The sequence below is a fragment of the Orcinus orca genome, chromosome 13 (genome assembly GCF_937001465.1).
Source record: "Orcinus orca chromosome 13, mOrcOrc1.1, whole genome shotgun sequence".
Lineage (NCBI taxonomy): Eukaryota > Metazoa > Chordata > Mammalia > Artiodactyla > Delphinidae > Orcinus > Orcinus orca.
In genome coordinates, this window is record NC_064571.1 from 29114655 (window position 1) to 29129607 (window position 14953).

General features: G+C 37.6%; 1 protein-coding gene across 9 annotated transcripts in view; it reads right to left on the reverse strand.

Moving 5' to 3' along the window:
* ALMS1 (ALMS1 centrosome and basal body associated protein) overlaps positions 1 to 14953 on the reverse strand; it is a 229005-nt gene that overhangs the window by 40775 nt on the left and 173277 nt on the right. For 7 of the 9 annotated variants that reach the window (XM_033400506.2, XM_033400504.2, XM_049696114.1 and 4 more), the window contains one exon: positions 3292 to 4454. The exons of the other annotated variants lie outside the window; for them this stretch is intronic. In XM_033400506.2, coding sequence (XP_033256397.2) covers positions 3292 to 4454 — 1163 coding nt within the window. The remainder of the gene's footprint in view (positions 1 to 3291; positions 4455 to 14953) is intronic. 9 annotated transcript variants of the gene reach the window in all.

Below are 14953 nucleotides of genomic sequence, written 5' to 3' on the forward strand. Positions count from 1 at the left end.
TATGTAAGTAAAATCATTAGGCTGTACTCAAACAGTGCTGTATGTCAATTAAATCAATAGAACTGGAAGAAAAATAAAATTACAAAGAAAAAATGGTTAAGATGATAAATTTTGTTATGCATATATTATCACAATTAAAAATAATAAAGAAAAAGAAAGAAAACATGAGAATCAAATACTTAGGAATAAATTTAGACAGGAAGGTATAACACTTGTACATTGGCAACTACAAGACCTTACCGGAAGAAATTAAAGACCTCAATAAATTGAAAAACATCCTGTGTTCATCAACTGGAAGACAATGTTGTTAAGATGGCAATAAACCCCAAAGCAAGCTAAATATTAAATGCAATTAATATAAAATTCCCAACAACCTTTTCAGCAGAAATTTTAAAAAGCTGATCCTAAAATTCATATGGAGACACAAGGGCCCTGATTGGCCAAAACAGTCTTTAAAAAGAACAAACTTGGAAGACTCATACTTCTCAATTTTAAAACTTACTACAAAGCTACAGTAACTAAATCAGTGCAGTAATGGCATATAGATCGGCATATAGATCAATGGAACAGAACTGAAAGCCTAGAAATAAGCCCTCACATCTATGGTCAACTGATTTTTGACAAGGGTGCCAAGACCATTCAATGGAGAAAGAACAGTCTCAACAGCTGATTTTGGGACAATTCCACGTGGAAAGAATGTTTGACCCCTACCTCATACCATACAAATAAATTAACTCAATATACATCCAAGATGCAAATGAAAGAACTAAAAGTATAAAATTCTTGAAAGAAAATATATGGACAAATCTTCATGACTTTGGTTAAGAATCCACCTGACAATGCAGGGTTCAAGCCCTGGTCCAGGAAGATCCCCCATGCCAAGGAGCAACTAAGCCCAGGCCCCACACTACTAAGCCTGCACTCTAGAGCCCACGAGCCACAACTACTGAGCCAGCAAGCCACAACTACTGAAGCCCGTGCACCTAGGGCCCGTGCTCTGCAACGAGAGAAGCCACCACAATGAGAAGCCCACATGCCACAACGAATAGTAGCCCCTGCTTGCCGCAACTCAAGAAAGCCTATGCACAGCAACGAAGACCAAAGGCAGCCAAAAATTTTAAAAAATGGCCAACAAGCACATAAAAAGATACTTAACATCATTAGTCATTATGCAAAGGGAAAGGCAAAACAAACCACAATCAAAATGACAATGAGTATGAGATACCACTTTGTACCTACTGGGATGGCAAAAAAAAAAAAAGTAAATGAAGAGTGTTGGTGAATATGGAGAAATTGGAACCCTTAGAAATTGCTGCTGGGAATGTAAAATGGTGTGGCCACTGTGAAAAACAGTCTGACGGTTCCTAAATAAGCTTAAAATAAAATTACCAAATGATCCAGCATTTTCAACTCTTATGTGTATACCCAAAAGAACTGTATGTAGGTGTTCAAATAAAAACTTGTACACAAATGTTCATATCAGTTCTATTCACAATAGCCAAAAGGTAGAAACAACCTAAATGTCCACGAATGGATGAACAGATAAATAAAATGTGTCTAAACATATAATGAAATATTATTCAGTCATAAAAAGCAATGAAGTACTGACAGGTGCTAGGACATGGATAAATCTCAGAAAGATTATTCTAGAGTCAAAGAAGCTTGACACAAAGGCCACATATGATATGATTCTAATTAAATGAAATAACCAGAATAGGCAAGTTCACAGAGACAAAAAGTAGATTAGTGATTGATAGGGGCTGGTAGGAAGGGGGAATAGAGAGTAACTGCTTAGTGGGTATGAGGTTTCCACTAGGGTGATGAAAAAGCTCTGAAACTAGATAGTGGTGATAGTTGTAAAACACTGTGAATATACTCAGTGCCACTGAACTGCATACTTTAAAATGATAAAACTGTAAACTTTGTTATGTATATGTATTTTAGTACACACACCAAAAAACCCTCTATCTGCATCCTTTCCCCCTACCTCCTCTATGGAACAAAAGGCCTCAATCTGTGTCTTTCCCAATTTTTGGCTTACTTTAAAAAAGAGTCTTATTGTACTATTTATATGTGTAATTACTATCATTTAATACCTACCAAAAACTCAATTGAGAAATAATATTTATGGGTAAATGTCTGAATGTTTTGTGCCTTCTTTCGGCTAAACCAGTGGTCTCCAAATTGTTTTGATCATGGGGTCCCACTGATAAAACATTTTTAAGTACAAATTACTAAAGTAGATATTTATTTATAAATTATATATTATTGCTGTACTCATACACTGTAAAACATATATAAAAATATAAACTTTAAAAGGTTCATACTCCAATGAACCATTTTGCAAGTATCCCTATTTGGAGAGCACCTGTCCAAATCAATTTTATCTTGGGTTAAAGTAATGGTCTGCAATTTACTGACCCCTTGAAATCTGCCTTTATGGAATTCCCTAAACAAAGGCCACATTAGCCTTATATGATTGTTGTTACTGAGAATGTACTGTAAGGATGCCGATGAAGATTTTGTTACACCACAATGCCTTCTTTATGAGGACAGATGAGAGAAATTTAAGAAGCCTTAGTATCAGAAATATCTGTAATGCTTTTGAAAATTTAGTTTACTTTTATATTAGAGTTATGTAATTGATCACAAAATTCTAGCAACACTAATTTCTAGAAAACATAAAGCAAAATTTGTGGCTCATCTTTAGCAACCATATCCACAAGGTATCAACTTGCCTTCCCATCACTCTTAATTCTTCATGTATTTATTTTTTAAATCATGTTGTACCTCACCCCTCCCTGGCTTCAGTCTAATTTTCCATCATTCCAATTCTTCATTTACTTAAAAAACAATCATATCATATTACTTATATATGTGTGTGTGTGTGTGTGTGTGTGTGTGTGTGTGTGTGTGTGTGCGCTTAAAAGCACCTCAAAATTTCTCAAAAGACAGGGAGGAATGAATAAACAAAAACCAACAGGCAATATTGTTCAGAATGGAGGTCATTCTAAACTTGAAGATCCCCTGTACCAAAGGTATAGACTTTGCAGATTTTGCAGCATTTAGCAGCAAAGCCTTTCATCCAAAGGGTAATTCGTAAATGAGTGTTGATGAAAAGAATGACAACTCAAACAGCACTGTACTACACTTTCTCACTCTTTTCCAGCTGGTAAGAAATGTTACAGTGAGGAAAGGGCAATTGGCTTTTTTTCACCTGTGTGCAAAGCTTAACTAAAAAGTCCATGAAAAATGCAGTCATATTGCCAGATGGAATTTGCAGCCATGTACCTGGACGTGTTTCCTTCTGGTGTGTTCTGAAGTAATTTGGGGATAACCTGTATTCAATGGTTTCTTGTTTTTCTTGCTCCGCTTCTCAAGGTATCTCCTCTGATGGTCGGTGATGCTGCTGTATAATTTAATTCGCCTGGGTGACAAACAAACTCTTTCATGACCAAAAGCATGGATCAGTCGGGCAGTATCAATGGTGGAAATAGAGCTGCTCCTCTCATGCAGAGTCACTTCCTTATCTGTTTGGGTCAATATATCTGATTCCACAGAAGTGGTGGTGGAAAGGATGTTGGTGGCAGTATCTGTGAGCAGCTCACTCTCCTCTGAGTGTCTAGAATCTGAAGAAGTGTTATTTATATAATGAAAACCTGGCAGTTTTCTCAAAATATATTTATCAAATTTAATCTGTTCAATTTTAATCTGCTTGGACCTCCCAGTTTGATGAGTAGAAAGAACCTTGTTTTTTTTAAGATCGCCTGTGTTTCTATGGCATTTCTCCAGGCTTTTATACTGTTTCTTTTTCTGAAGCTTGTTTTTCTGCTGTTGCTGTCTACCACTCCATTCCTTAACATCTTGTTTCCCTTTGCTATCATCCTGTGTACTTTCTGAGGGCTGGAGAAAATGTGTGATGGGATGCTGAAGAAGTTTAGCCAAATGATCAAGTCGCTCCACCAAGGAAAGTTCCTTCTTGGCACTGAACTCAGGAGGTTTCTGTTGCCTCTGTCGCTCCTGATACCTGTTCCAGAGTTCATTTAAACTCACAGTGTGCTGAGCTGTTAACTCTGGGGTGGCCTTATGATCCCTTTTTAGGTCATTAACTTGTTTGTCATATTTTAGAAAATCTCTAGCCTGACTTTTAGTAGTATGCTTTACTTCTTTGTTTTCCAAGTTTACATCAATACTGAGGCTCTCTATTGTGGTATAATCTGACTTTGTCTTTGCCACATTTTGATAAGAGGAAGGAAGACAAGTGTGTTCTCTTTGTTTGTCTGGATGATGCTGAAAGGAATCTTTCCAAGAATGACTCATGAAAACTCTTCTTCCTAAGGATTCATGGCAAAAATCTTGATCACTTGGTAGGTGCACTGGATGATGAAAGTAAAACTTAGCTGACCTGAAGACAGAATGGGTGGTATTTTCAAATTCTGAATGACATCTGGACTCTGAAAAGGCAAAAAAAAAAAAAAAAAAAAAAGATTTTGAAGGATTTTCAAAATATTTGCATTCCATTTAAAAATAGTATTCACATTTAATTCTTTAGATACAAAACAGAGACTGAAGGAAAGAATGGTCTATATAAAGATTAAGAAAACTCACTGCCTGGACAAAGGATTCATGCCTTGTGCCTAGTGGCCAGATTGGCATGGTAATAGTTTAAGAGACTCAGGATCAAAAGACCCAGATTCTGGGCTGGATTCTGCCACAGACTGGCTGTATGACCTTGAGGAGGGCATTTTGGTCCCTGGGATGTAACAGCAGCTGCTATGTATTACTGCTTGCTATGTGTGGGGTATTATGAATATGCTCTATATCTGTTTTTTTCCCCTCTTATAAAACTGAGAGAGAGGTATTATTAATCTCATTTTCAGCTAAGAAACCTGAGACTTTATTTTTATCATCAGTAATTAAATGGATGGAATTTTAAAAACTCCAACCCTTTACATGTTTTAGAGCCTTGAAAAATTCTTTTTTGTGAACCATCTTCACACCCCCTCAATTTTTTTTATTGTGGTAAAATACACCTAATATAAATTACCATCTTCCATCTTCACATTTTGACAGTCATTCTATATCAAAACAGGCACTTTAAGATGTAGAACATCTTAACAACTATAAACCGTAATTGTAAACATTAATTCAGTTTCCATACACATTTTTAGAGTTCTAAGTCTAAAGAAACAGACATACACATGAAACAAAGTATCACTTGTAACTATGGGATCCATTCTTCCTTCTCTATAGATTATTGGTAATCAGAATTTTCACTAAATACTCTGGGAATCCCTAAGACAATTTCCCCAATATATAGTGGGATACATGGAATCTGCTTTTATATCTAAAGTATAAAAAGACTCTCAAACCTCCCAATGAACAAAAGTCCAGGACCAGGTGGCTTCACTGTTGAATTCTACCAAACATTTAAGGAAGAAATAATATGAAAGATTCTCAAACTCTTCCAATAAACAGAACAGAACACTTCCAAACTTATTTTATAAGGCCCACATTACCCTGTTACCCAGACGTTACCTAGATACCCAGTGTAGATACACTACAAGAAAATTACAAGCCAATATCCCTGATGAACATACATGCAAAAAAAACCCAAACAAAACATTAGCACACCAAATTCAGTAATATATTAAAAGGATTATACACTATGATCAAATGGGATTTATTCCAGGGATGCAAGGACGGTTCAACATCTACAAATCAATCAATGTGGTACATGACACTAACCAAATAAAGGATAAAAATCATATAATCAATAGATGTAGAAAAAGCATTTGAGAGAACTCAAAATCTATTCATGATAAAAACTCGTCAACAAAGTAGGTCTAGAGGAAACATAGCTCAACGACCATTTCTGACAAGACCATAGCTAACATACTCAATGGTGAAAAATGGAAAGCATTTCCTCTAAGATCAGGTACAAGACAAGGATATCCACTGGCATCACGTTTATTGAACACAGTATTGGAAGTCCTAGCCAGAGCAATTAGGCAAGAAAAAGAAACAAAAGGCACCAAATCAGAAGAGAAGCAAAATTGTCACTATGTGAAAATGGCATGATTTTATATATAGAAAACCCTAAAGACTCCACCAAAAAAAACTGTTATAACTAATACATTCAGTAAAGTTGCAGTATACAAAATTATTTAACAGACAAAAATCTGTTGCATTTCTATATATTAATAATAAACTACCAGAAAAAGAAATTAAAACAATCCTATTCATAATTGCATCAAAAGAATAAAATATCTAGGAATAAGTTTAACCAAGGAGGTAAAAGACCTGTATACTGAAAACATTGATGAAAAAAGCTGAAAAAGACATGAAAAAATGGGAAAATATTCTGTGCTCACAGATTTGAAGAATTAATATTGTTAAAATGTCCACACTACTCAAAACAATCTACAGATTCAACGCAATCCCTATCAAAATTCCAATGGCATTTTCCACAAAAATAGAACAATCCTAAAATTTGTATGTAACCACAAAAGACTCCAAATAGCCAAAGCAATCTTAAAAAAGTAGAAGAAAACTGTAGGCATCACACTCCCTGATTTCAAACTATGTTACAAAGCTACAGTAATCAAAATGGTATAGTACTGGCATAAAAACAGACATGTAGATCAATGGAACAGAATAGAGAGACCAGAAATAAACTCTCACATACAAGGCCAATTACCTTATGACAAAGGAGCCAAGAATATACAATGGGGAAAGGACAGTCTCTTCAATAAATGGTACTGGAAAAACTGGATAGCCACATGCAAAAGAATGAAACTGAACCATTATCTTACACCATACACAAATATCAATTCTAAATGGATTGAAGATTTAAATGTAAGATCTGAAACCATAAAATTCCTAGAAGAAAACATAGGCAGTTAAGAGCTTTGACAGTGGTGTTAGCAATAATTTTTTGAATTTGACACCAAAAGCAAAGACAACAAAAGCAAAAGTAAATAGTAGGAGTACATCCAACTGAAAGGCTTCTGCACAGCAAAAGAAGCCATCAGACTACTGAATGGAAGAAGATATTTGCAAATGATATATCTGACAAGGGGTTAACATCCAAAATACACAAAGACTTCAACTCAAATAAAACAAACAAACAACCCAATTAAAAAACGGGCACAGGATCTTAACAGACATTTTTGTAAAGAAGACATACGAATGGCTAACAAATACAGGAAAAGATACTCAGCATCAATAATCATCAGAGAAATGCAAACCAAAACCACAATAAGATATCATGTCACACCTGTCAGAATGGCTATCATCAAAAAGACAAGAAATAACAAGCATTAGTGAGGATATGGAGCTAAAGGTTCCTTTTTCTGTGCACTGTTAGTGAGAATGTAATTGGTGTTGCTGCTATGGAAATCAGTATGGAGGTTACCCAAAGAGTTAAAAATGGAACTACCATATGATCCAACAATTCTGCTTCTGGGTCTATACACAAAACAATTGAAAGCTTGGTCTTGGAGAGATATTCGTATATGTGTGTTCACTGCAGCACTATTTAAAATAGCCAAGACATGGAAACAACCTAAGTGTCCACTGATGGATGAACAGATAAAGAAAATGTGGTATGGGGGGTGGGAGGAATTGGGAGATTGGGACTGACATATATACACTATTGATACTATGTATAAAATAGATAACTAATGAGAACCTACTGTATATAGCACAGGGAATTCTACTCAGTGCTCTGTGGTGACCTAAATGGGATGGAAATACATAAAAGAGGGGATATATGTATATGTATAGCTGATTCACTTTGCTGTACAGTAGAAACTAACACAACACTGTAAAGCAACTATACTCCAATAAAAATTAAAACAAAACAAAAAGAAAATGTGGTATAGAGGAAAGTGGGCAAGATGGCAGAGTAAAAAGACCTTGAGCTCACCTCTTCTCACAAGCACACCAAAATCACAACTATCTGCAGAACAACCATTAAAAAAAAACATACACACACAAAAAACTGGAACCCACCAGAAAAGATCTCCTACACCAAAAGACATAAAGAAGGAACCACAACAAAACTGGTAGTAGGGACAGACTCACGATATAATCAAATCCCATAACCCCTATGTAGGTAACCTGAAAACTGGAGAGTAAATATATTACAGAGGTTCTCCCAGGCTGGGAGTCTGGCACTGTTGAGATGAGCCCACAGAGCATTTGGCTTTGAAGGCCAGAAGGCTTAATTGCAGGAGTCCCACAGGACTGGGGTAAATAGAGATATCGCTCTTAAAGGGTGCACATGAAATCTCATATACCCTGGGACACAGGGCCAAAGAAGTAATTTGATAGGAGCCTGGGCCAGACCTACCTGCTGGTCTTGGAGAGTCTCTTGGAGTGTCAGGGGTTGGGGGAGGGTGGCTGAAGCTCACCCTGGGGACATAGACACTGGTGGCAGACATATTGGGGAACACTGTTGTTGGTGGATGACATATTGGCTCATTAGTTCCAAAACCTGGCCCCACCCAACAGCCTGCAGGCAACAGTGCTGGGATGCCTCAGGCCAAAGAACTAACTGGGTCAGGACACAGCTCCACCCATTAGCAGACAGGCTGCCTAAAGACTAAAAAGCTCACAGCTGCCTTTGGACTCGCCCCTAGACATGGCCCAGCCCACCAGAGGGCCAAGACCCAGCACCACCCACCAGTAGAAAGGCACAGGACTCTCCCACCAGGAAGCCAGGCCAAGCCTCTAGACCAGTCTCATTCACCAGGATACAGGCACCAAAAGCAAGAAAACTATGATTCTGCAGTGCAGGCCAGAGCCTACCCTGGGACCAGCTGGGCCCTGGACTGGCCCACTAGCAGGCCAAAGAAACCTTCAGGACACTCCAGACCCTGTATCCAACTGTGTCAGGAACCGACAACACCCCCACAACAACCTGAAATGAGCTCTGGGATCCCAGGGCCCTGCAGCTGGACTCCAGGAGCCAGCTCTGCCTGCCAGTAGACCAGCACTAACCCCAGGATCTGGCTTCAACTACCAGTGGGTAGGCAACAACCCTAGGGTCTTCAGGACCCTGACTCCATCCACCAGTGAGCCAGCATTAGCCCTGGGGCCCCTAGGATTCTGCAACCAGCCACATTGTGACCAGGCCCTGCTAAACAGCAGCCAGCAGCATCCACACAAGGCAGGACCTAGCAACCAACCAGACTAGGGGCCTACCAGACTGCCCACATAGTTAGCCCACCACAACAGAAGGCCCAAGTAGCCCTCTTAGGGTGAACCCCTGGAGTACACAGCTTGGGTTAACAAGAGGGGAGTGCATTGCTGGAGTGCACAGGATGCCTCCTACAGAGGGCCACTCCTCCAAGGTTGAGAGATGTAACTTACCTACTGCATACATAAAAATACAAATAGCAACTTATTGACAAAATGAGATGGCAGAGGAATATGTTTCAGATGAAGGAACAAGATAAAATCCCAGAAGAAGAACTAAGTGAAGTGGAAACAGGCAATCTACCCAAGAAATAGTTCAGAGTAATGAGCATACAGATGATCAAAGAACTCAGGAGGGGCTTCCCTGGTGGCGCAGTGGTTGAGAGTCCGCCTGCCGATGCAGGGGACACGGGTTCGTGCCCCAGTCCGGGATGATCCCACATGCTGCGGAGCGGCTGGGCCCGTGAGCCAAGGCCGCTGAGCCTGTGCGTCCGGAGCCTGTGCTCCGCAACGGGAGAGGCCACAACAGTGAGAGGCCCGCGTACCGCAAAAAAAAAAAAAAAAAAAAAGAACTCAGGAGGAGAATGGATGCACAGAACGAGAAGTTATAAGTTTTAAGAAAAGAGTTAGAAAATATAAAGAACAACCAGACATGAAGAATACAATAACTGAAATGAAAAATACAGTGGAAGGAATCAAAGTAGACTAAAGGATTCAGAAGAATGGATCAGTGAGCTGGAAGACAGAGTGGTGGAAATCACTGCCACTGAACAGAAAAAAGATAAAAAAAAAAAAAAGAAGAAATGAGGACAGTTTAAAAGATCTCTGAGACAACATCAAGAGCACTAATATTTGCATTACAGGGGTCCCAGAAGAAAAGAGAAAGAGCCCAGGAAAATATTTGAAAGAAAGAGCTCAGGAAAATATTTGAAGAGATAATAGCTGAAAACCGCCCTAACCTGGGAAAGGAAATAGTCATCCAAGTCCAAGAAGTGCAGAAAATCCCATACAGGATAACCCAAAGAGGAACACACCAAGACATGCTGTAATCAAAATGTCAAAAATTAAAGATACAGCGAATACTAAAAGCAGCAAGGGGAAAGCAACAAATAACATACAAAGGAACTCCCATAAGACTATCAGCTGACTTTTCAGCAGGCACTCTGCAGGTTGGAAGGGACTGGCATGATATATTTAAAGTGATGAAAGGGAAAAACCTACATCCAAGAATACTCTACTCAGAAAGGCTCTTGTTCAGATTTGACAGAGAAATCAAAAGCTGTATAGACAAGCAAAGGCTAAAAGAATTCAGCACCACTAAACCAGCTTTATAACAAATATTAAAGGAACTTCTCTAGGTGCAAAAGATATGAGAAAATTATGGAACAAAAAAGCTCACCAGTAAACATACAGTAAAGGTAGGAAATCATTCACAAACAAAGCTAGCAGGAAGATTAAAAGACAAAAGTAGTAAAATCATCTGTATCCACGATAAGCAGTTAAGGTATACAAAAAACAATTTGACGTAAAACATGACATAAAAAACAGTAATCATGAGGCAAGGAGAGTACACATGTAGGGTATTTAAGATGCATTTGAAATTAAGACATCAGCAACTCAGAAGAATCACATATATAGAGAGAGAGACTGCTATACAACAACCTCAAGGTAACCACAAGCCAAAAATCTATAACAGATACACACATACACAAAAAAGGAATCTAAACATAACACTGAAGATAGTCATCAAATCACAAGAGAAGAGAACAAAAGAAGGAAAAAGACGACCTACAGAAACAAATACAAAACAATTAACAAAATGACAGTATACATATTGATAATTACCTTAAACGCAAACAGACTGAATGCTCCAACCAAAAGACACAAACTGGATGAATGGATACAAAAACAAGACCCGTTTATTTGCTGCCTACAAGAGACTCACTACAGATCTAGAGACACATACAGACTAAAAGAGAGGGGATGGAAAAGGTAGTCCACACAAATGAAAATCAAAAGAAAGCCAGAGTAGTAATATTTATATTAGATGAAATCAACTTTAAAATAAAAACTGTCACAGGAGACAAAGAAGGACACTACAGAATGATCAAGGGATCAATCCAAGAAGAAGATATAACAACTGTAAATATATATGCACCCAACATAGGAGCACCTTAATACATAAGGCAAAATATTAACAGACATAAAAGGAGAAATCAACAGTAGCACAATAATAGTAAGGGACTTTAACACCCAACTTACATTAATGGACAGATCATCCAGACAGAAAATCAATAAGGAAACATAGGCCTTAAATAACACATTAGACCAAAGGGACTTAACTGATATTTATAGAGCATTCCACCCAAAAGCAGCAGAATACACCTTCTTTTCAAGTGCACATGGAACATTCTCCAGGATAGATCACATGTCAGGCCACAAAACAAGCCTTCGTAAATTTAAGAAAACTGAAATCATATCAAGCTTCTTTTCCAACCACAACTCTATGGAACTAGAAATCAACTACAAGGAAAAAAAAAACTGCAAAACCCACAAACACGTGGAGGCTAAACAATATGCTACTAAACAACCAATGGATCACTGAAGAAATCAAAGAGGAAATCAAAAACTACCTAGAGACAAATGAAAACGAAAACACGATGATCTAAGACCTATGGGATGCATAAAAAGCAGTTCTAAGAGGGAAGTTTATGGTGATACAGGCTTACCTCAGGAAACAAGAAAAATCTCAAATTAACAACCTAAACTTACATCTAAAGCAAGCAGAGAAAGAAGAATAAAAACCAAAGTTAGTAGAAGGAAAGAAATAAATATCAGAGCAGAAATAGATGAAATAGAGACTAAAAAAACAATAGGAAAGATCAATGAAACTAAAAGCTGGCTCTTTGAAAATATAAACAAAATTGATAAACCTTTAGGAAGACTCATCAAGAAGAAAAGGGAGAGGGCCCCAATCAATAAAATCAGAAATGAAAAAGGAGAAGTTACAACCGATACGACAGAAATACAAAGGATCATAAGAGACTACTATGAGCAACTACACGCCAATAAAATGGACAACCTAGAAGGAATTGATGAATTCTTAGAAAGGTACAATCTCCCAAGACTGAATGAGGAAGACACAGAAAATATGAACAGACCAATTACCAGAACTGAAATTGAATCAGCAATTTAAAAATTCCCAACAAAGAAAAGTCCAGGACCTAATGGCTTCACAGGTGAATTCTACCGAACATTGAGAAGAGTTAACACCCATCCTTCTGAAACCATTCCAAAAATTTGCAGAGGAAGGAACACTTCTGAACTCATTCTAGGAGGCCACCATCACCCTGATACCAAAACCAGACAAAGATATTACAAAAAAGAAAACTACAGACCAATACCACTGATGAACATAGATGCAAAAATCCTCAACAAAATACTAGCAAACCGAATCCACTAATAAATTAAAAGGATCATACACCATAATCACGTGGGATTCATCCCAGGGATGCAAGGATTTTTCAATATCTGCAAATCCATCAGTGTGATACACCACATTAACAAACTGAAGAATAAAAACCATATGACCGGGCTTCCCTGGTGGCACAGTGGTTAAGAATCCACCTGCCATTGCAAGGGACACGGATTCGAGCCCTGGTCCAGGAAGATCCCACATGCCGCGAAGCAACTAAGCCCATGTGCCACAACTACTGAACCTGTGCTCTAGAGCCTGTGAGCCACAACTACTGAGCCCGCGTGCTACAACTACTGAAGCCTGTGCACCTAGAGCCCGTGCTCTGCAACAAAAGAGAAGCCACCGCAACGAGAAGCCCGCACACCGCAACAAAGAGTAGCCCCCGCTTGTTGCAACTAGAGAAAGCCCGCACTTTCAACACAGCCAAAAATAAATAAATAAAATAAATTTATTAAAAGAAAAACATATGATCATCTCGATAGATGCAGAAAAAGCTTTTGACAAATATCAACACACATTTATGATAAAAACTCTCTAGAACGTAGGCACAGAGAGAACATACCTCAACACAATAAAGGCCATATGTGACAAACCCACAGCTAACATTATACTCAATGGTGAAAAGCTGAAAGCATTTCCCCTAAGATCAGGAACAAGACAAGGATGTCCACTCTCGCACTTTTATTCAGCATAGTTTTGGAAGTCCTAGTCACGGCAAGCAGAGAAGAAAAATAAAACAAATCCAAATTGGAAAAGAAGAAGTAAGCTGTCCGCTTTTACAGATGACATGATACTATAAAATCCTAAAGTTGCTACCAGAAAACTACTAGAGCTCATCAATGAATTCGCTAAAGTTTCAGGATATGAAATTAATACACAGAAATCTGCTGCATTTCTACATACTAACAATGAAACATAAGAAAGACACATTAAGCAAACAATCCCATTCACCATTTAGAACTAATAAACGAGTTCAGCATGGTTGCAGGATAAAAGTTAAATATTAAAAAAACCAATTGTATTATTATATACCTGCAATTAACAAACTGAAAATGAAATTAAGAAAACCATTCTGGGGGAATTCTCTGGCGGTCCAGTGGTTAGGACTCTGCAATTCCACTGCAAGGGGGCATAAGTTAGATCCCTGGTTGGGGAACTAAGATCCCTCAAGTCAAGCAGCACAGCCAAAAACAAAATCAAAAACTAAAACAAAAGCAAAAGAAAACCATTCTGTTCACAACAGTCTCAAAAAAATTAAAATATTAATGTAAATTTAACATAAGAAGAGAAAAACTTCTACTCTGAAAGCTACAAAAAATTACTGCAAGAAATTAAAGTATATCTAAATAAATGGAAAACATCCCAAGTCCATGGACTTAACTGTTAAGAAAGCAATTCTCACCAAACTGATCACAGATTCAACACAATCCCTATCAGAATCCTAGCTTATTTCTTAGTAGAAATTTTGCAAGCATATGGAATTGTAAAGGACCCAGAATAGCCAAGACAATCATGAAAATAAGATAATGTTGGAGGACTCATACTTCCCAATTTTAACTCACAGAATGGGAGAATATATCAAAATCAAAATTTAGATAAGAATGTGTATCTAGAATACATAGAACTCTTAAAATTCAATAAAAAAGAGAAATAATCCAAATGAAAACCAGGCCAGGATCTGAATACACATTTCTCCAAGGATAATGCACAACTGGCCAATAAGCACACAGAAAGATGTTCAACATCATAATCATGAGGCAAATGCAAATCAAAATCAAAATGAGATACAAATTCACATCCACTAGAATAGATCCAATGAAAAAGTCAGATAATAAGTGTTGGTGAGTTTGTAGAGAAATTGAAATGCTCATACATTGCTACTGGGAATGTAAAATGGTGCAGCCACTTTGGAAAACAGTCTGACAACTCCTCAAATGATTAAATATAAAGTTATCACATGATCTAGGAATTCCATTCCTGGGTACATACCCAAGACAAATGAAAACATACTGTTCATATAAAAACCTGTACATGAACATAAAAGCATTTATATTTTATAAATATAAAATCATTATTTTATAAAAGCATTATTCATAGTAGCCAAAAGGTGGAAACAACCAAATGTCCATCAACAAACAGATAAACAAAATGTGATACATACATACGATGAAATATTATTGAGCCATTAGAAGGAATAAAATAATGATACAAGCCCGTAACTTGGATGAACCTGAAAACATCATGCTGAGTTAAAAGAAGCCAGTCACAAAA